We start from the raw sequence: 22,640 nt of genomic DNA on the forward strand, positions 1-22,640 counted from the left end.
TTGTACAGGCTTGGTCAGGTCTCTCATAGCACAGCAACTGAGTTCCAAAAAGAAACATCCCAGAAGCCAAGAGAGCAAATCCCAATGTGTAAGTGCTTATAAAACCTTGATGATCATAGCTGGTAATTAAAACTTGCTTCATGCTTGTTAACATTCCATTGGAAAACAACAACAACAAAATCCCATTGGCCAAAGCTAGTCATGTGGCCAACCCCAGAGTCAAGGTGGAGGAAGTACCCTGAAAGGGCTGCATACTAAAGAACTCTGGCTCATCAGAGACCAAAGTCCTATCTACCACAGAAGGTAACTGTAACACTAGTTCCATATTCAAAGATCTCACTTGGATGAAACCTTTTGAATAGTAGCTATATCTCATTGTATATCCCAATGGGTAGCAGACAATCCAGGATAACTGCGTATGGTATTATTTTACAGGTGTCACAACAAAAAAAATCAGAAAAGTCTGACATATGAGCCCAGTGACTATAGGGTGTCAGTGACAGGGCACTGTGCCCCGTGACACAAATTTATTTCTTGCTGTCAGTTTTGCCATCACTTCAGGCTGGTGACATGTGTCAGTTGTGCTGGGCTGTTTAATTACCTGCTTGCATAAAGAAGCATTAGGGTAACTTGTGGTATACTTATAGACAAATACTCTTTTAGGTTTCGTTTTCCTCATTTCTCAAACAAGGAACTTCCTTGTTTGAGATTAGTTTCGTTCTACAGTTCTTAGCAATTTTGGTTTTGCTCTTTAATGATATTGTTATAACATTATGTAACATTACATCAGCAATGAAAAAACCTGAATTTATTTCTTATAAACATATTTCTTTAACTGCTTGGGGTCATCAAAGCTAGCTGAGAACTAAACAGTAGGTTAATCCGAAGCGTCTCCAGGCATTCTTGTTAGTTCCCTAACTGCGGGAAGTTGTTAGGACTCTCATTAGCTTTGCCTACTGCCAGCTCTTTCTCTAGTGTGATCTAGAAGTGAATTTCTGCCTTGCTTATCTTACACAGCTGCAAAGATAAAGCAGTAGAAGAGAAGAGAAAGGCGTCACCAATGACGAGTGTTCTTCAGTCCTTCTGAGCACACAGGGCTCAAAGCTCACCCGTTCTCGGTTAAATGAAGCGTCCCTTTACCTAGAGATCCAGCTCCACCCACACCCTAAATCTTTGACCCTTTCACTGAAATCCAGGGGACTGTGTGGGGGCAGGGTCAGTTTTAGGAAGTGATTTAAAACACCTCATTGAAGTTGTGGTTCCCCGTTCCCCTTTTCTGCTTGGAAGACACCCAACATAAAAGCTTTTTTAAATTTTTTTTTTCAACTTTAGTTTCACTTTCGAGACTGCAGTCAACTTGCCACACAAACTTAACTGATGAAAGCTCCTGGACTGGGACTCATGGAAAAAGGAACAGCCGGCAGTCGTCAAGCAGTGAAGGTACACATTTTAACTTATGGGGCAGAATCTCTCTTGCTTAGTCATATTACTGCATACTTTGGTTTTAGCAGCCTTTTCTCTTTCTGGATATGTGCATGAAATCTAGTCCTAATTACTCAACAAGGAAAATGGAAGAAAAGGGGAATAGTATAGGTGTGGGAAAATGTATCATAACTCAGAATACAGGTAATAATCATATCTAATTAACATGATAAATATTTTATGCAGTAAAGTTAAAGATATTTGACACTGTAGAATTCTGTGAAAGCACATTAGGGAAGGTATGGAAATCATTTTGCACAGTCTTTATGAAAACAAAAATTACATCTTTGCTATAGATTTAAAACCTTGGGATCTTAAAGAATTACATCCCCTTTTCTTAGTTTGGAAAGTTGGAGAGGAGGTAGGAGCTGGCATTTTATGATAATGTGTTTGAAAAGGACAGAAAAGTTCTAGGAGTTCCTAGGAATAAGCAAATAGCTTTCTTTTACCCAATTGAACAAAACAGAGGAAGAGGTGGGAGGATCAGAAATTAGCATCAGTAATTGTGGTATACTCACGTGAACGTGGAGTCAGCTCAATGGTATTCAGCGTTTAGTAATCGAGTTCCCAGCTTTATGATGCGATTACAGGTGATATGTGTCTGCATAGAAGCACCTGTGTATTAACCTAGCAAAAATATAGCAAAGGTTACAGCCAAACTGTTCCAACCACACTGTACCATGGTCCAGCCTCTATATCCTAACAATGATGCCATATGATCTCCCATGTGGAAAAAGAAATGTAATTCTATGTATGCACCCTCCAAAAAATCCTTTCCAAAGTTCCAGCTTCATTTCTTTTTTGCTTTCTTTGCTTCTGTTAGGTATCATTCAACAGTAACTTATTCACTTTGATTTCATTCTTTAATTGTACCTTTATTTATTTATTAAAAAACATCCTAGAATAACTTCATACAGGACATATGGTTATAAATTTACTGAATTTTTGCATATTTTAAAATATGTTTTCCCTTTCAGGGTTGGGGAACCCTTTTTCTGCCAAGGGCCATTTGGATATTTATAATATCATTCATAGGCCATACAAAATGATCAACTTAAAAATTAGCCTGCCAGGCATTCTGGTAGGGCTGAAAAGCCCATGAGAGCATTTGAGACATGGAAGGCCAAGACACTGTGGCTAAAAATGTCCTACAGGAAAGAACTCTGTGGGTGAGACCCCAGTGGAAATAAGGGGCCACCAAAGAAGGAATGTACTTTTCTCTGAAGGGAGGAGAGAACTTCCACTTTGCTTATGGCTTTGTCTAGCTTCCATGGCCTAGGCAGCTCATGTCAAGAGCCTCTGGTGATCACTGATGTCAAACATAAGAATGTTAGTTGTTAAATTAACTACAGGAGTCACTGTGCACTAACTCCCCATGCAGGACCTTGATCCTCAAAGGGTTGTAATATGAGACTAAATAGTAAAACTTGATCTGAAAGAATAACTTCATTTTAGTGTAGTAAGTGGAGGATGTTCTTATGTCTCATAAGAGATAATTAAGTTTAAGTGCTCACAAAAGATGTATCATTCTTGGCTTCTTCTTTATGTTCCTAATGTTGTATTTATGAGATGCATACAAATAAAGTTTAAAAATTAGCCTGCTATAGATTTCTTGAATTTAGAGTCCCACTTACAGTTGCCTTGGCAGGGTCAGACCAAGTAATTCCAAGGATCCTAAATGCCCACCCCTATTTTAGTTGTTCAGCTGGATATGAAATTTTAGTTTCAAAAACAATTTAAGTTTTTAGAAGAAATTTGTTTATGTATTTGAAAAGCAGAGAGCAAGAGAGTGAGAGCAAGAATGAAAGAAATCTCCTATCCATTCATTCACTTCCCAAATGCCTGCAACAGCTGGAATTGGGACAGTTTGAAGCTAGGAGCCAATGGATCTCCCATGTGGGTGGCAGGGAACCAAATACCAGAGCCATCACCTACTACCTCCCTGGGTGCACAACAGCAAGAAGCTGGAATTGGGAGCAGAGCCAGGACTCCAAACTAGGCACTCTGATATGAAATGCAGGCATCCCAAGAGTGATCTTAATCTCCAGGACAAACACCTGCTTTGTCACTAAGAGTTTTGGACGTATATATCTATTGTCTTCTAATGGTTTATAATATTGATGAAAACTTTTGTATCAAACATTACCTTTTCCCTTTGGAAATAATTGATGGCATGTTCCCCTTAGACAGGTTTAAGATGTATTTTATTTTGGTTATGGTGTCTGAAATTTCCTAAGAATCTCTCTATGTATTTTCCTTTTCAATCATCCTGCTAAGCCCTTGGTGAGGCTTTCTCATTGATGAAATATGTCTTCTAGTCATGCAGGGACACACTTCATAAATGGATTAGCCCTATTCAGTCATTCTGATCTCTATCCACAGCCCTTCCACAGAGGCAAATGTCACTTAATCAAATAGAATATTACATTGGAAAGACTGTGCCTATAAGCTGATATGTAGAGGTAGTAAGTCCTTAGGGGACTGGCAAGAACAAATTGAGAGAACTCTAGGTTGACTTTTAAAGATACCTGAAAGTAAAACTAGCTTAATTATCATACCAGAGAGTACCACACTGGAAACACATCTCACCAAAATAAGCATGACTATGCATATGGGGACAAAAGTGGTTTTTCTTAAGCTAATCAAATGCCAACAGAAAACTATTTTTTCAATATTTGTTTATTTATTCAGAACCAATCATATATAAATTATGGAATTATTGTACTGATAAAGAAGAGTACCAATGACATTAAATGTTGCTCTATGCCAGACACTATAAAGCTATACTTGACTGACTCTCTTTGATTCTTGTGGCAGCCTATAGAGCAGCTCATCTATTTTAAAGATGAAGAAGGAAGGCTAAGACATAGACCAAGTTGCCCAGGGCTGGAAAGCAGAGGCAGCTGGATAGGGTGCAGGCAGTGGAATTCCAGGCTCTCTTAACTGTTGAGTTTTTCTACGTCACCCTGATTCTATAGTGACTATTTACTTATATAAGCATAAAATTATAAAATATTTTTATAATGTAAATTTAGAGGTTTTAAAGTGTTTTTAGGCTTTCCAAATTAATCTACATGAAGCACCTCATATTTAATCTTAATTTTGGGACAAGATGCTAACATTTCACATCTTTTTATTTTTATTTTTTTGACAGGCAGAGTGGACAGTGAGAGAAAGAGACAGAGAGAAAGGTCTTCCTTTGCCGTTGGTTCACCCTCCAATGGCCGCCGCGGCCGGCGCGCTGTGGCTGGCGCACTGCGCTGATCCGATGGCAGGAGCCACGTACTTCTCCTGGTCTCCCATGGGGTGCAGGGCGCAAGGACCATCCTCCACTGCCTTCCCGGGCCACAGCAGAGAGCTGGCCTGGAAGAGGGGCAACCGGGACAGAATCTGGCACCCCGACCGGGACTAGAACCTGGTGTGCCGGTGCCACAAGGTGGAGGATTAGCCTAGTAAGCCACAGCGCCGGCCACATTTCACATCTTAACAATACTTTGGTATTGTCATAGCTGGCAGGTTTGAGAAATGTCAGGATGAAGGAAGTGTGGGGAACACACTAGGGCATGTATTTCCTGTGTTGCAAGGCAGGGCATCAAGAGATTTTTGTCTAGAGTTGGCTGATCAAAAGATTGAGTTTTAGGGATTTTTAAAAAAATTTTTATTTAACGCCAGCGCCGCGGCAAAGGAAGACCTTTCTCTCTGTCTCTCTCTCTCTCTCACTGTCCACTCTGCCTGTCCAAAAATTTTTTTTTATTTATGTATTTTTACCTAGAAGCCTTTTATTTAAGATATACAAACTTTATGCATTTCATCAAAATTTAGGAACATAGTGATCATAAATATGACAATATATTAAATAAACCAAATAAAAACAAAAGTTGGCAAGAAAATGAGGGAATGGTATAATTCAGTTCCTTATCTTTGTGGAGAGAAGGAAATGCTTACAGTTAGTAAATGAAGAAGTAGAAAGGCAAACATAGTATTATGTTTATGGAGTTGACCATGAGATTTTAAAATAGAAGCTCTCAAGAGAGGCCACCTTGGCACACTGCACCTGAGGTGGAGGATGAGAAAGTTTTTCATTGTTTATCTTTCCATGCTATTTAAGTTATCTCCATTTGATGTATTATTTGTATATCATATGCTTATATAGCATAAAAGTTATGAGTAAAAAATCATTCATAATCACATTTTAGTTATATATTTTCCAAGGAATTTGTCAGTGTAGAGGAAAGTTTGTGCTATTAATGTTGTCCATTACTTTTTGATGTTTCTTTTAGGAGGCAGAATCATGAGCCAGAGTGTGCCTTATCACATCTCCTCTCTTTGGGGACTGTTGTCCCTTTGGATGCTGTGTACCTCCTCCGGCAATAAATGCACGGTGAGACAGGAAGTAGCCGACTGCAGCCATCTGAAGTTGACTCAAATACCTGATGACCTGCCCACCAACATAACAGTGTTAAATCTTACCCACAACCAGATCAAAAGATTGCCACCTGCCAATTTTACAAGGTATAGCCGGCTTACTGTCTTGGACGGAGGATTTAACACCATCTCAAAGCTGGAGCCAGAATTGTGCCAAAGCCTTCCTTTGCTGAAGGTTTTGAACCTCCAACACAATGAGCTTTCTCAGCTTTCAGATAAAACCTTTGTTTTCTGCATGAATTTGACTGAACTCCATTTAATGTCCAATTCAATCCAGAAAATTCAAAATAATCCCTTTAAAAACCAGAAGGTAAGATGAAAACTTTGTTTCCTTATAAGAAATGAAAAATATGTGATCCAATGTTAAATCTTCAAGTCACCTATTCATTCTTAGACTTAATATTTAATTATCAAGGTAAGTGTAGGAAATCCAGTCTACCCCACTTGGAGCTGGGGACTCACATACAAACAGTACTGTTAAGATTGAAAATACTTTCAAATGCAAATGTTAGTCTTAAGTCAGTTTTAAGCTTAATTTTAAATATGTCTACCTCTCCTACTTTCTCTCATTAGTAACAGAATCTAGACAAGAGGTCAAGTCATGATCAGAGAAGAATCAGAATATCCCATAAGAATTAAAAAAAAATCCTGTTTCTATGTTACTGATTTAGTATGTGAAATAACAGAAAATGTTCACTCCAAATTGTGGCTTAAAGCTAAACAAATACATTCTCTTCCTTGCAGAAATCTCAAAGTACCACTTTCCAAATAACTACCACCTTTCTCCTTTCAACTCTTTGCTTGGAGTTTAAATCTGTGAAAAATGCACATTGTTGTCTCTAAATCTAAGACAATTACTAAGTGCTCTTCTTAGACCAAAGTCATTTTTTTTTTTAATTTATTTGACAGAGTTAGAGAGAGAGACAGAGAGAAAGGTCTTCCTTCCGTTGGTTCACTTCCCTAATGGCTGCTACGGCCAGTGTGCTGCGCTGATCTGAAGCCAGGAACCGGGTGCTTCCTCCTGGTTTCCCATGCGGGTGCAGGGGCCCAAGCACTTGGGTCATCTTCCACTGCCTTCCTGGGCCACAGCAGAGAGCTGGACTGGAAGAGCAACTGGGACTAGAACCCGGCACCCATATGGGATGCCGGCACCACAGGTGGAGGATTAACCAAGTGAGCCACGGCACCGGCCCCAGACCAAAGTCATTTTCTTTTTTTTTTTTTTTTTTAACTTTTATTTAATGAATATAAATTTCCAAAGTATAGCTTATGTATTACAATGGCTCCCCCCCCATAACTTCCCTCCCACCTGCAACACTCCCCTTTCCCACTCCCTCTCCCATTCCATTCATATCAAGATTCATTTTCAATTCTCTTTATATACAGAAGATCAGTTTAGTATATATAAAGTAAAGATTTCAACAGTTTGCACCCACACAGAAACACAAAGTGAAGAATACTGTTTGAGTACTAGTGATAGCATTAAATCACAATGTACAGCACATTAAGGACAGAGATCCTACATGAGGAGTAAGTGCACAGTGACTCCTGTTGTTCACTTAACAAATTGACACTCTTGTTTATGGCATCAGTAATCACCCCAGGTTCTTGTCAGGAGTTGACAAGGCTATGGAAGCCTTTTGAGTTCACTGACTCTGATCATATTTAGAAAATTAATTGTATCGAAATGGAAGTTCTCTCCTCCCTTCAGAGAAAGGTACCTCCTTCTTTGATGACCTGTTCTTTCCACTGGGATCTCACTCATGGAGAACTTTCATTTAGGTTTTTTTTTTTTTTTTTTTTTTTTTTTTCCCCAGAGTGTCTTGGCTTTCCATGCCTGAAATACTCTCATGGGCCTTTCAGCTGGATCCACATGCCTTAAGGGCTGATTCTGAGGCCAGAGTGCTGTTTAGGACATCTGCCATTCTATGAGTCTGCTGTGTATCTCGCTTCCCATATTGGATCGGGCATTTTTTTCATGTGTCTGTTGGCCATGGATAATTGTTCCTACAAAAGTGTCAATTCGTATCCTTTGCCTATTACTTGACTTGATTTTTTGTTTTGTTATTGTTGGGTTTCTTGAGCTCCTTCTACATTCCTAATATTAATCCTTTATTATATTCATAGATTGCAGATATTTTCTCTGGTTCTCTCTGTATTCCCTTTGTTAATTGTTTCCTTTGCTGTACAGAAACTTCTTAGATTGGTCTAATCCCATTTGTCTGTTTTTGCTTTTATTGTCTATGGTTTTGGGCTCTTAAGCAATGTAATGAAGGCATTTTTCTTTGTTATTTTCTCAAAAATCTGCTAAAATGTGGATCTGCATTTTATCCAAAATTCAGTTTTTGTGTTAGGTGTGAGATGGGAATTGGAATAGACAATTTTCTTTTATTATTATAATTATTTTTATGAGCCTACCTAATTGATCATGTTCCATTTGTTGAAAAGATTGTCATTTCCCCAGCTACTTTAGCAGTGACTTTACTAAGTCAAGTGCTTCTATATTTGCTGGTTTATTTCTAGACTCTATTGCATTACATTGATCTATTTGTTTACCCTTGCACCAATAATGCTTTGCTAAATACATTTAATTAGTTATGACATCTCATAATATAAACCCTTTAGCTATGTTTTTTTTTTTAAGATTCTTTACTTTTACTCTTTTGTGGTTTCATAAAAAATTTAGATCTACTTGTTAATATAAAATATAATTTGCTGAGAATTTGATTGAGATTATGTTTTGGGAAAGTCCAATCTATAAATGCATTATATTTCCCATTCATTTCAGTATACTTTAATTTCTCTCAGTAATATTTTATAGTTATCTGTACAGAGGACTTGCATACTTTTCATTAGATTTATTCCTATATCTGACTTTTTATGGTTCTGTAAATGGTATTCTTTAAAATTTCATTTTCTAAATGTCAATTATTAGTATACAAGAAAACAATTCATTTAGGTATATTGATTCACCTTGTATCCAGGGAACTTGCTAAATTCACTTATTAATTCTATTAGATTTTGTGAGTTGTTTTGTAGTTTTTATAACACAACCATGCTTCTATGAATAATTACAGTTTTATTCTACATTTCTGCTGCATATACTTTTACTTTCTATTACTTGATTTGTTGCAATAGATAGGACCTCTAATACAGAATTGCATTAAAGCATATTTTTTGCTCTGTAGGTCTGATATTTGCCTTTTAAAAAGTTATAAATGCTATCAAGTAAATTCCTTTCAGTTCCTGAGTTTCCTGAGTTAGTACTGTTGTTCCACATGCCTTTCTGTGTGGAATTTTGGTTTTATTTTGTGTTTTTTTTTTTTTTTTTAAATCATGAAAAGTAATTGTATCAAATAATTTACAAGTTCTGTTGCAATCATGGAATTTTTTTCCTTAATATGTTAACATGGTAAATTCAGTTAATGTGTTTCAATTGTTAATCCACCTCTGCATTTGTAGAATAAACCCTACTTGGTGTTGATATGTTATTCTTTTCATAAGGAATTGTATTGCATGTGTGAATATTTTCTTTAAGATGTTTCTATCTGCATTCAAAAGGAGGTCATTTTACCCTGTCTTAATGTTTTTTGTCAGGTTTTGGTTGAATAGTTATGATAGTATCATGGAATGGGTTGGAAATTATTCTCTGTTTCTCTTTGGTCGGGTTTGTATATGTGTTGTGTGTGTGTGTGTGTGTGTGTATCTGTCTGTCTAAAAGTGCTTGCCTATAAATTTATTTGAACCAAAAGATTTCTTTGAGTGGAAAGACTTTTAATGAATATTCAGTTTCCTTAAAAGATCTTGAACTATGCAGGTTTCCTATTTCATTTTGTGTCCATTTTGATAATATCTGTTTTTTTATTATTTATTTTTTTATTTAATAAATGAGAATTTACAAAGTGCAACTTTTGTATTGTTGTGCCCCTGCAACCTCCCTCCCTCCCATGGCCCTCCCCTCTCCCACTCTCTCTCCCATCCCACCCTTCATCGAGTTTCATTTTCAATTACCTTCATATACAGAAGATCAACTTAGTATACACTAAGCAAGGATTTCAACAGGCTGCACTCACACAACCGCACAAGGTATAGGGCATTGTTCGACTAGTAGTGTTGTTTTTAAGTTTCATAGTAAAACACATTAAGGACAGAGATACTATGTGGGGAGCCTGTACTCAGTGACTCCCGTTGTTGATTTAACAATTGGCACTCTTATTTATGACATCAGCAATCACCCGAGACTCTTGCTATGAGCTGTCTAGGCTATGGAAGCCCCTTGAGTTCACCGACTCTGAACTTGTTTAGTCAAGGCCATATCACAGTGGGGGTTCCTTCCTCCCTTCAGAGAAAGGCGCCTCCTTCCTTGATGGCCTGTTCCTTCTGCTGGAGTTTTGTTCATCAGGATCTTTCATTTAGATTGTTTTTTTGCCACCGTGTCATGGCTTCCCATGCCTGTGAGACTCTCATGGACCTTTTAGCCAGATCCGAATGTCCCAAGGGTTGATTCTGAGGCAGGAGTGCTGCCATTCTATGAGTCTGCTGTGTGTCCTGCTTCCCCCGCAGGATCATTCTCTCCCTTTTAATTCCATCCTTCATTGTTTGCTTACACTGGTCTTGTTTGTGAAATCTCTTCGACACTTACCCTATCTTTTTGATCGGTTGTGTATTTATATTTATCACTTTACCAAGTGCGCTGGCATTGGTACCTGCCTCCTTGGTAAGATTGAGCTGAAATCCCCTGGCACATTTCTAGTTCCACCATTGGAGGTAAGTCCGAGTGAGCATGTGCCAACCTATATATCTCCTCCCTCTCTTACTCCCACTCCTATGTTTAACAGAGATCACAAAGTCATTTTCAAGTCACTCTTTTTTTCACTTTATGGCCTTATAAAAAGTTGAGCATTGCTCATCCTCAGATGCACACATATGCTGGGAAACATGAAAGTGACTTGTCCAGCAGTTGTTTTAAGTCTCTTCTTGCACCCTCTTAGATTCTGAAATAGATGAAATGTCCTAGCCACAAAGACCTCAAATAAGGTTAAAATGATGATTGGCAAAATGTTGTTTTTCCTTAATATTCTGGGCTAGCCATGATCTAAAATTTATAGAACTATGAAACAATATAAAAACATTTAATATAGAGTAATGGATGGAAAAGTTCTACTCATGGTTTTTAAGGAAATATTTTTATTTTCTATTATTTATTTTCAAGGCTAATGCATGTCACTGGACGTTTGGCAAGCCACATGGACATTCCTTGCATCATGAATAAGTACTTATTTAAAATAAGCATAAATTAGGCCGGCGCCGCGGCTCACTAGGCTAATCCTCTGCCTAGCGGCGCCGGCACACTGGGTTCTAGTCCCGGTCGGGGCACCGGATTCTGTCCTGGTTGCCCGTCTTCCAGGCCAGCTCTCTGCTGTGGCCAGGGAGTGCAGTGGAGGATGGCCCAGGTGCTTGGGCCCTGCACCCCATGGGAGACCAGGAAAAGCACCTGGCTCCTGGCTCCTGCCATCGGATCAGCACGGTGCGCCGGCCGCAGCGCGCTGGCCGCGGCGGCCATTGGAGGGTGAACCAACGGCAAAGGAAGACCTTTCTCTCTGTCTCTCTCTCTCACTGTCCACTCTGCCTGTCAAGAAAAAAAAAAAAGCATAAAATTTTAAAAGTTTCTTTATCAGAAATAAGTGAGCTTAAACCCTTTTATGTAGGTAAGAGAAATAAAGTGACTCTTGAAATAAGAAGCTACATCAACAGTGGTGTTTTTATTCACAACAAAGTTTATTTAATATTCCTAATATCAGTTTTCTGCAGAATAATAGTGAAGTGACGATGTGCTGTTATATATTGTTAAGATTCACTTAGAGGAACTGTATTTGATGACAAGACTCTAACATATATATTGTATATTCCTTTTTCTTCTCAGAATTTAATCAAATTAGATCTGTCTCATAATGGTTTAAAATCTACAAAACTGGGGACTCAGCTCCAGCTGCAAAATCTCCAAGAGCTTCTACTATCAAAAAACAAAATTCAGGCACTGAAAAGTGAAGAGCTTGCTTTCCTCGGCAATTCTTCTCTAAAAAAATTAGAGTTGTCATCAAATCTAATTAAAGAGGTAAGAAGCAAAGTAAAATTATTTTGTATTCTATCTTTCAGCTTGGGTAGTCCCTAAATATGTCATATAGATAAGAATCTAAAGGTTCCTATAGAAGAGAGTAAGCTTTTGTATATCCCAGAAATCCTTCACATTTACTGCCTTGGGGTATTGGTGCCACTCACAAAAAAAGTTTTGGTAACAATTAGGGATGGGACTCTGCTGTCAATCAGCAGTATGTTAAAATTGCTATGATGTAGTAGAACAGGTCTTTGACCTAGGGGAACTTACTTGTTTCAGTTTCTTCATTGAAAAATTGGAAATAGTACCCTCTGTCTCATAAAATCTCTGAAAGAATCAAAATGATATAGTGGTAAGATGACAGATTTTAGAACTGGGTTAGCTGGTTTCCTCTCTGGTCTTAATCTGTGTAACCAGATAAGTTATTCAAGTTCTCTTTGCCCCAGTCTCCATGTTTTCAACCTGGTATAATAATACCACTACTTCATAGAACACTGGGGCAAACAATTTAGCACTGTGTCTGGCATACAACAACTAACTGCTCAATAAATAACTAGCTCAATGCTATTATACAAACTTTCCTGTAATGGGGTATGCCAAATTAACCTGCTTCTCTTGGATCTATGATCTTCAATTTAACCATTTTCATGTCCAAGTATATCTGTCTTCTGCACACATTTTATTCCTTTACAGGCTATAAGAATGTTGGAAAAACTAAACATGGCTTTTTATTTTTATTTAGATATATTCATCCATTCATTCATTCATTTGTTGATTTGAAAGGCAGAGCAAAAGAGAGCAGGAGGGAGAGACACAGAAAGATCTGCCATCCTTTGGTTCATACCCCAAATAGTTGCATTAGCTAGATCTGAGCCAGGCTGAAGCCAGAAGCCAGAAACTCCATCCTGGTATCCCACATGAGTGGCAGGGGCCAAGTACTTGGACTGTCATCCATTACCTTCCCAGGTGCATTTGCAGGGAGCTAGATTGGAAGTGGAGCAGCCAGAAGGTGAGCCAGCACTTCATATAGGATGCCAATGTTGCAAAGGACAGCTTAAACCACAGTGCCAAATGGCTTGCCCTGAAACACAGCTTTTTAAAGATTGATTTAAAAATGGACCAAGTGCAACATTTACCTGAAATAATTATTGTTTTGTGCAAGCTACTTATTTTAGTTTTTTAAACAGCATTTCCCCCAATTAGAATATTTATAGTACTATTATAAGACCTAAAAATATAATGAGAGACAATAAAAATCACTCAAAAGTAATCAGAATGAGTCACTGCTAGCATTTGGGCATATGTATCCATAATTCTTCTGCAAACAATGACAAGAAAAACAACAAAAACTAAAGTCAGGCATTTAACTATGCCAAGCACTGTGACAAATTCTTTCTTTTATGTTTTAGGTAGAGAGCATCTTTGTCAATGTATTGCTATCATTTTACACGAGAGTAAGTTGAGAGGAGGAAGGGTGAAGTAACAGGTGGCCTACTGGTGACAGCTGGGCTGCTGGCAGCCCTGCACCAGAGCCCTTGCTCTCAGCAGCATGCTACATGGCCTTTCCAGGGGGATGGTGTCTCCTGCTTTTTAGAATTAGCATTAACATCATATGAACATCTTCCATGTCACGAAGAATCACTCACTTAATTTTAGTGATTGCAATATAGTACAGCACAAGGTTTATCATAATTTAATGAGTCCCTGCTTTGCATTTTAAAACTAATTTTACTTACAATAAAGCACAATTTCCTCCACATCTGTCTCTCTTGTTTTCCTTTAGCCCTATCATCTCACAGCAACACATTAGAGATCAGCTTTGCTTCCTGGATAGGTTTAACTGCCAGGAGCTGGCTACTCCCTCTCTGGGTTCCTTGTTCCCCACTCCTTTTCTTTTGTCCCAGCACCGAATCCCAGATCAGCCAAGGGCTGGGGACAGAGTGGAAGTGAGTTGGAGACACTAGTGAAATAAAGTCAGGAAAAAACCTAGGTGGAAAGACATAAAGGACAGCAGGAACTCAGTCTCAGAAGGGAAAGTGTGTGCTTCTATTCATTAAAAGCCATCATTCATTCCTTCCACCACATTCACTGAAAATAAGAGGTCAACAAGACAGAACTAGAATCTGCCCCAGTGATGACACCACAAACAATAGTTATGAATTTATGAATCATAATTCTATTCAGTGTGATGATGTAAGAGCACCAGGAGACCTAACCCAGATTGGGAGGTCAGGGAAGGCCCCAGAAGAAGTGGCATCCATGCTGAAATGTGAATGCTGAGTACAAGTGAGTCAGCGGCCAGGAGAGGTTGAGGCTGGAGCAGGAGGCAAGTGTCCCAGGCACAGAAAAGAGAGAAGTGGAGAGAAATACCCTGCCCTGGCACTGTGGTGAAATGGGAAGGAGACTGAATAAAAACCCTGCTTGGGATGCCTGCATCCCATATTGGAGAGCTTGTTCCCAATTCCAACTTCTGGCTAATGGGCATCGTTGGATGCAGCAGGTGACGCCTCAAGAACTTGGGTCCCTGTCACCTACATGAGAGACCCAGATCATACTTCAGGCTCTTGCCTTCAGCCTGGCCCAGCCCTGGCTGCTTTGGGCACTTGAGGAGTGAACCAGCAGCTCTCTCTCTCTGTCTCTAAGCCTTTCAGATAAAATGAAAATAAATAAATAAAATTTAAAAAAAATCATTGTATTTAAGCTTTCCAAAGGTCACACAGAGTCTATATTCTATTTTGGTTATTAACTACTTTCCCCCCCTTACCTTTAGTTTTCTCCAGGGTGTTTCCATGCAATTGGACAATTATTTGGCCTCTTTCTGAACAATGCCCAACTTGGCCCAAGTCTCATAGAGAAGCTTTGTTTGGAGTTATCAAACACTAGCATTCAGAATCTGTCTCTGAGTAACAGCCAGCTGAACAGAATCAGCAATAGGACTTTGCTTGGACTGAAGCACACCAACCTCACCATGCTCGACCTTTCCCACAATAACTTGAATATGATCGATGATGATTCCTTTGTTTGGCTTCCACATCTCAAATATCTCTTCCTGGAGTATAATAACATAGTGCATTTGTCTAATCACTCATTTTATGGACTTTTCAATGTGAGACACCTTAATTTGAAACGATCTTTTCCTAAACAAAGTGTGTCCCTCACTTCACTTCCCAAGATTGATGATTTTTCCTTTCAGTGGCTAAGATGCTTGGAGTACCTTAACATGGAAGATAATGATATTCCAAGCATAAAAAGAAATATGTTCACAGGATTGATAAACTTGAGATACTTAAGTCTATCCAACTCCTTCACAAATTTGAGAACTTTAAAAAATGAAACATTTTCATCACTAGCTCATTCCCCCTTACTCATACTCAACCTGACCAAAAATAAAATCTCAAAAATAGAGAGTGATGCGTTCTCCTGGTTGGGCTCCCTAGAGGTGCTTGACATTGGAATTAATGAAATTGGGCAAGAACTCACAGGACAGGAATGGAGAGGTCTAGAAAATATTTTTGAAATCTACCTTTCCTACAACAAATACCTACAACTCACTAGCAACTCCTTTGCCCTGGTCCCAAGCCTTCAAAGACTGATGCTCCGAAGGGTGGCTCTTAAAAATGTGGATATCTCCCCTTCACCTTTCCACCCTCTTCATGACTTGACCATTCTGGATTTAAGCAACAACAACCTAGCCAACATAAATGAAGAAATGCTAGAGGGCCTTGAAAAGCTAGAAGTTTTGGATTTGCAGCACAACAATTTGGCACGACTCTGGAAACAAGCAAACCCCGGTGGTCCTGTCCATTTCCTCAAGGGTCTTTCCCACCTTCACACCCTTAACTTAGAGTCTAATGGCTTGGATGAGATCCCAGAAGGAGTTTTCAAGAATTTATTTCAACTAAAAAGCATCAACTTAGCCTTGAATAATTTAAATGTACTTCCACAATCTGTCTTTGATGACCAGGTATCTCTGAAGTCATTGAACCTTCAAAAGAATCTCATAACATCAGTTGAAAAGAAAGTTTTTGGGCCAGTTTTCAAGAATCTGAGTAATTTAGATATGAGCTTTAACCCATTTGACTGTACATGTGAAAGTATTGCCTGGTTTGTTAATTGGATTAATAAGACACGTACCAACATCTCTGAGTTATCAAGTCATTACCTCTGCAATACTCCACCTCAGTATCATGGGTTCTCAGTGAGGCTTTTTGATACATCATCCTGCAAAGACAGTGCACCCTTTGAACTCCTTTTCATGATCAATACCAGTTTCCTGTTATTGTTTATCTTTATTGTGCTGCTCATCCATTTTGAGGGCTGGAGGATATCTTTTTATTGGAATGTTTCAGTACATCGAATTCTCGGTTTCAAAGAAATAGATGGCCAGCCAGAGCAGTTTGAATACACAGCATATATAATTCATGCATACAAAGATAGGGACTGGGTCTGGGAACACTTTTCCTCAATGGAGGAAGAAGATCCATCTATCAAATTTTGTCTAGAAGAAAGGGACTTTCAGGCAGGTGTCCTTGGACTTGAAGCCATTGTCAATAGCATCAAAAGGAGCAGGAAAATTATTTTTGTTATAACACAGCATCTTCTAAAGGACCCATTATGCAAAAGGTAGGTTAATGTGAAATTTTAAGAATGTATGTGCTTTTTAAAGATTTTATTTATTTATTTGAGAGGTAGAATTACAGAGAGAGGGAGAGACAGAGAAGAAAGGCCTTCCATCTGCTGGTTCACTCCCCAGATGGCCGCAACAGCCAATGCTGAGCTGATCCAAAGCCATGAGTCAGGACCTTATACTGGGTCTCCCACATGGGTGCGGGGGCCCAAGCACTTGGGCCATATTCTACTGCTTTCCCAGGCCACAGCAGAGAGCTGGATCAGAAAAGGAGCAGTTGACAGCCATATGGGATGTTGGTGCCACAGGCAGAGGCTTAGCCTACTATGCCACAGCACCAGCTCCAGAATGTATGTGGCTTTCAGTTGGACTTTCAGTATTACTAACATCATTAGTCATAACTGAAAAATACTTTTAAGTAATATTGAGGAAAATACATAACCTGAATTTTTAGTGAGGGATTAAATTTTTAGAAGGTTGAACTTTTAGTTGTTAAAAAAACACTGTTTATTACATAACTTCATTTAACATGTTTTTTTTTTTTTTAACTTAGATTCAAGGTACACCATGCAGTTCAGCAAGCTATCGAACAAAACTTGGATTCAATTATATTGATTTTTCTAGAGAATATTCCAGATTATAAACTGAACCACGCACTCTGTTTACGAAGAGGAATGTTTAAATCTCGTTGCATTTTCTATTGGCCAGTTCATAAAGAACGGATAGAGGCTTTTCATCATAAATTGCAAGTAGCACTTGGATCTAGAAATTCACTACATTAAATGAGAAAAGAAATAACTTTCGCAATTTAGAAAGTTCCATGGAAAACTTAAGTTTCACTTGAAAATAATATAATCTGTAGATGACAATAGGTGACGGGATTCTATCATAATTACATCTCATCTATGGAAATGTATCTCTGTAGACACACTTTCAGGAGTCTTGTTGATGGATTAATTGACCCATAGTAAACATATTAGTGTATAAGAACATTTTCTACTAATGAATATATAAATGGTCAGAGAGTCTTGTGATAAATGAGTTTCAGAGTATTCTTCATTGAAAAAAAAGTTAGAAAAAAGAAAGAAAGAAAAGTTAGTGTTATGTAAGGGTTCATGATAATCGTTTTTGGATGCAGTTACAATTGAATGAAAGGTACTTGTTTTAATGGGTATGATGTTACTTAAATTATAAAAGAATGAAATACAAAGGTGACTCAAAAAGTTCATGGAAAAGGAAATAAAAATACTGTACAGGTTCCACAAATCTTTTGAAGATCCTTTTGTTTATATTTACATTTTTAAAAGCTTAATTACAATAGTTTTTCAACTGAAAAGGGTTGTATTTTAGTAGTGCCTGTCCAGTGTTAATTCTATTAAATGCTTAAATAGCTTTTTAATATACACACTGTAGGGCAGAAAAAAAATTGCAATACATTTTGATTCATTAATGAAGTAAATATTTTAATAAATACTTGTGTTATTATGATATTTAAGTTTCTTCTACAGGGGGTAGAAACAATTCTTTTACTTAAAAGAAAGATTTGCTTCCTGAAGGTTATCAGTAGAATGGCTTTCTGGAAACAAGAATCTTCCTTCCCTGATCACTGACTTGGGAGGTGGAATTGACCACATCATTTGGTCCCACTGAGATTCTTTTACTCCAGATCTATGTTGTTAGTGACCAGGATTATGGTATAATAGATTCATGTGTAATATATTATTGTGCCATAAAAGAGTATGCTATGTGAAGTTAACCCTTATTTAGGAAGACAATTATTTTGTTTTTGGAGTCTAACTATTGAAAACAAACAGGACTAGCTTTTTGAATGTAGAGTTAATTTCTATACTTGCAGTACTCATTTGCATAGTTTAGGGGGCATTTGAGGTGTTACATTATTTTGAAACTTGATTTAAATGAATTTTTATTCTCAGGGTTAAGTGCATACAACCCTGAGATAAGTAACATTCACTGTCGTGCTGATTCTGAAAAAGTGAATGTGAATACATGGGGGACTCATTGTCACTTTCACATTGTTTGCCATCCTTACATCTGAGACATTTATGTTCACAGCATTTTAGGTAAGATTTACTTTTTAACTGTGAAATGTAACTGTAAAATTCATAACTACTTCGTTCTTGATACGACTTGCGTGTTGTTTATCAATGTTCTCAAGTTTTCATTAAAATTTGTTAAAATAACCTAACTATTGTTAATCAAAATATCATCAGAGTGTAAAATAAAAGGTAGAAAATAACTTCGTTTTATTCTCATGTTTATTTTCTTGTGCAATAGCTGATCAAATGGCCACAATTTATACTGAGTCCAAATATAATTTTTAGGGCTGGTGCCTGCGGCGCCAGCACTCCTGGTTCTAGTCCCAGTTAGGGTGCTGGCTTCTGTCCCAGTTGCTCCTCTTCCTGTCCAGCTCTCTGCTGTGGCCCGGGAAGGCAGTGGAGGATGGCCCAAGTGCTTGGGCCCTGCACCCGCATGGGAGACCAGGAGGAAGCACCTGGCACCTGGCTTTGGATCCGCTCAGTGCACCAGCTGCAGCGCACCGGCCGTAGTGGCCATTTGAAGGGTGAACCAACAGAAAAGGAAGACCTTTCTCTCTGTCTCTCTCTCTCTCTCACTGTCTAACTCTGCCTTTCAAAAAAAATCAATAAATCAATCAATAAAAAATAAAACAAATATAAACAAATATAATTTTTAAAGAGTTGGTTAATATGTTAAGAGATTACGATTCACTAGGAATGACTTTTTTAAATGAATACAAGTAACATTAATAATAGGTGCAAATGCTGACTTGTTGTTGACCTTCATAGGAAACAACATCCTGAACTTTTGTAGGCTGTCCTTTATAATTGTTCTCAGGAGGAGTTCTCTCCCCTTGGGTGCAAGACAAGAGGATTGCAGAAAAGGATGTTTGTCTGATGTCCTATTTAATTTCCACAAGCAACTTGCCAACTTTGAGTACTCTCAGGGTGCCATCACGGAATCTGTTCACTCCAGCTCCTTCCTGTTTTTTGCCTTGCAAAACAAAGCCCAATTGAATCAGTACTGAGTTTAAAATAGATCTCAGTATTTATATTGGACCTAAAATGATATCTTTTAGGTTGTAGTAAAAAGTAGATGCGAATCATTTTGTTAATAAGGAAGGGTGTTTTCAATGCCATTTTTTAATAACCTCAAACTACTCAAACATGTACCTTGGATTATTTGTAAAAGGAACTCAACAGTAAGTGATGGTCAACATTAGAATATGTAAAGATGCTTCAAAATCCAGGACTTAAAAAGTATCTCTTGCCCTCTACAGAGAAGAAAGCAGATTAGTGGTTGTCTGGGCCTAGGGGTCGAAGAGGAGTGACCCCAAAAAGGTAGAAGAGATATTTTTAGGGTGATGAAAAAATTCTGCCTCTAGGCCATCCTAAGAAATCTCTTCACATTTTTGCCTATAGAGTCAACATGAAAATGGAGTGAGTGTGGCTAAAAACTAATTGTAGATCTCTTACTTCTGTACATACGAGCTTTACTTGCTAATGGCTAAGGGTGTATCTTGTGAAACTATGCTGGCCCAAATTCCAAGGAACTGAGAATTCCAAGGAATTGAGAAAGGACACAACCCAAGTGTTCTGCCTAAGTTGACAGAAATGTGCCCTGTACCTGTTATCTTACAACCATACCTTGGGTTTGTTATTGTTCCTGGGTTAGTTATTGTTAACTGTTATCTTACAACCATACTTTGGGTTTTTTATTGTTCACTGCATACCAGGTTCAGTTTGAAATTGTGAGCCTTAGTGGACAGAATACTATAAAAAGCTGTGTAACTCGCTGTTGGGGGCCGCACTCTGGTAAGGAGTGTCGGTCCTGATCGGTTGCCTTGCCTCTCATTTTCAATAAAGTTCATGTGACTGTCACTGGTTTTTGTAATATTCTATTTTAGCTGAGTGCACACAACATGCCCACCTGAGACCTCACACTTTGTTCTTCATTGCCTTCTCTACCACCTTTATATCCTTTTTCTAAGCTCCAACTAAACAACACTGCTGCTGCCACACTACTCCATAGCCAATATCTCAGCGGCACCTTCTACCTCTTGCTTCAGGCACTGGATGCAGCTGCTCTTGACTTCAGGATGAGCCAGAATGTGAGGAAGTGAATCAATGGGAAAGGAAAGGAGGGGCCATGAAAATACTATAGTAGTAGAAGGCATATCTTCAGAGCTTTGTTCTGTTTTTTTTTTTTTTTTGTTTTAGGTAGGATGAGATAGTGGAAGATAGTGGAACCATTTGGGAAAAGGGTGAGGTTCTGAACACATATTGAAATGAACAAAGTTCAAATTACAAAGGGTAACATGTAAGGTCCTTCACCACTGTGCCAGGTTTATCTCCCTAGCTTGATTTTTTTGAAACCACCCTCCCATGCTTAGTACCACCCTGATGTGGTTGGAGTGAGACTCCCAAAATTTCATGTGTTGTGGCAGTGGACATAGGAAGCAAATAGACACATTGGATTTTGTGGGAATACACTCTTACCATCAGGAAATTTCATATCCATTGGTTTTGCTTCTCGGAGAGAAAATAGACAACAGGGACTCAGGCTGCTCCGGGACCTCCTCTGATCTCCCCCAGCTCTGCAGTACCTATTCCAAATACAAGCTAGTGCTGCATGAAGCAACAGCACTGACCTGCTTAATCCTTAGCTTGAATTCTACGGTTTTTCATGAACTTGCTCTGTTTTTCCTATAATTCAAGTCCAGTCTTTCCCTCATAGGTATGCATAGTGCCTGAAACACAGTACTTTGGCACAAAACATTTGCTGTTTGTGAGTAAAGGATTAAGTGGATGAACACACTCTAAGTGCAGTCATTCAGGAGGATTTGCAGTTCTGAAGCAGGCAGGCATACAGGTTAAATTGATTAGCTTTGTGAGCTGGAAGACCACGCCTTCACCACACCCCTGTGTGACCTCCTGCCCCTACCTGGCCACACCTGAGTGCTCACTGGCCAATCAGGTTAACTAACCACTCCCCTTTGGAAGTGGATTAAAAGCCTGGGGCAGGGTGTGTCTGCCCCTTTCCTGCATTTCCCTTGCCCTGGCCTCTTGCCAGGATGGGGCTGTCTGTAGCCCTGCACCTCCAGGGCCCATGGCCTTTGGGCCACTCTCCCTAGGCTTCCTGGCCTACCTGCCCTAGGCTTCCTGGCCTAGATGCTCTTCTACGTGGCTGGTTCCTGGTGCTCGGTATGAACCCAGATTTACCCCTCTCTCTTACATAAAGCTCTCACTCTCCTCTGCATCTTTCACACTAAATAAAAGCTTAAAATGTACCATGCTGACTTGTTCATTCATGCCGGTATTTAGAATTCTTCTCTAAATATTAGGCAAGAACCCACTCAGACTTACTAATATTGGGGATTTATTAATAAGTGTATGGTGGGGCCGGCGCCATGGTTCACTTGGCTAATCCTCCACCTGCGGCGTCAGCACCCTGGGTTCTCGTCCCGGTCGGTGCACCGGATTCTGTCCTGGTTGCTCCTCTTCCAGTCCAGCTCTCTGCTGTGACCTGGGAAGGCAGTGGAGGATGGCCCAAGTGCTTGGGCCCTGCACCCGCATGGGAGACGAGGAGAAGCACCTGGCTCCTGGCTTCGGATTGGCGCAGTGGCAGCCGAAGTGGACAGTAGGGGAGTGAACCAATGGAAGGAAACCTTTTTCTCTGTCTCTCTCTCTCATTGTCTATAACTCTCTCTGCCTCTCTCTCTCACTGTCTAAATCTGCCTGACCAAAAAAAAAAAAAAAAAAAAAAAAGCATATGGTGATATTGTATGGCACCCCAAATACCGATAACATATGTGGCACCCCAAATGGGACTTCTGGGAGAATTCTAAGGGGCCACATTCCGATATATTTTAAAGGGGTTAAATTCCGATATCAGTTCCACAAATGTGTCTCCTTGCCTTTTTGCAATTCCATCTCTGGGTACATTCTATGAGAT

General features: G+C 39.0%; 1 protein-coding gene across 5 annotated transcripts in view; it reads left to right on the top strand.

Moving 5' to 3' along the window:
* TLR3 (toll like receptor 3) overlaps positions 1–20,566 on the top strand; it is a 36,338-nt gene extending 15,772 nt beyond the window's left edge. For 2 of the 5 annotated variants that reach the window (XM_008273952.4, XM_017350055.3), the window contains 5 exons: positions 1,333–1,440; positions 5,763–6,217; positions 11,831–12,022; positions 14,793–16,645; positions 17,203–20,566. In XM_008273952.4, the coding sequence (XP_008272174.1) occupies positions 5,774–6,217; positions 11,831–12,022; positions 14,793–16,645; positions 17,203–17,431 (2,718 nt within the window). In that variant the 5' untranslated portion in view covers positions 1,333–1,440; positions 5,763–5,773 and the 3' untranslated portion in view covers positions 17,432–20,566. 5 annotated transcript variants of the gene reach the window in all.
* Positions 20,567–22,640: the final 2,074 nt, after the last annotated feature.

Source organism: Oryctolagus cuniculus, chromosome 2, assembly GCF_964237555.1.
Source record: "Oryctolagus cuniculus chromosome 2, mOryCun1.1, whole genome shotgun sequence".
NCBI classification, from domain to species: Eukaryota; Metazoa; Chordata; class Mammalia; order Lagomorpha; family Leporidae; genus Oryctolagus; species Oryctolagus cuniculus.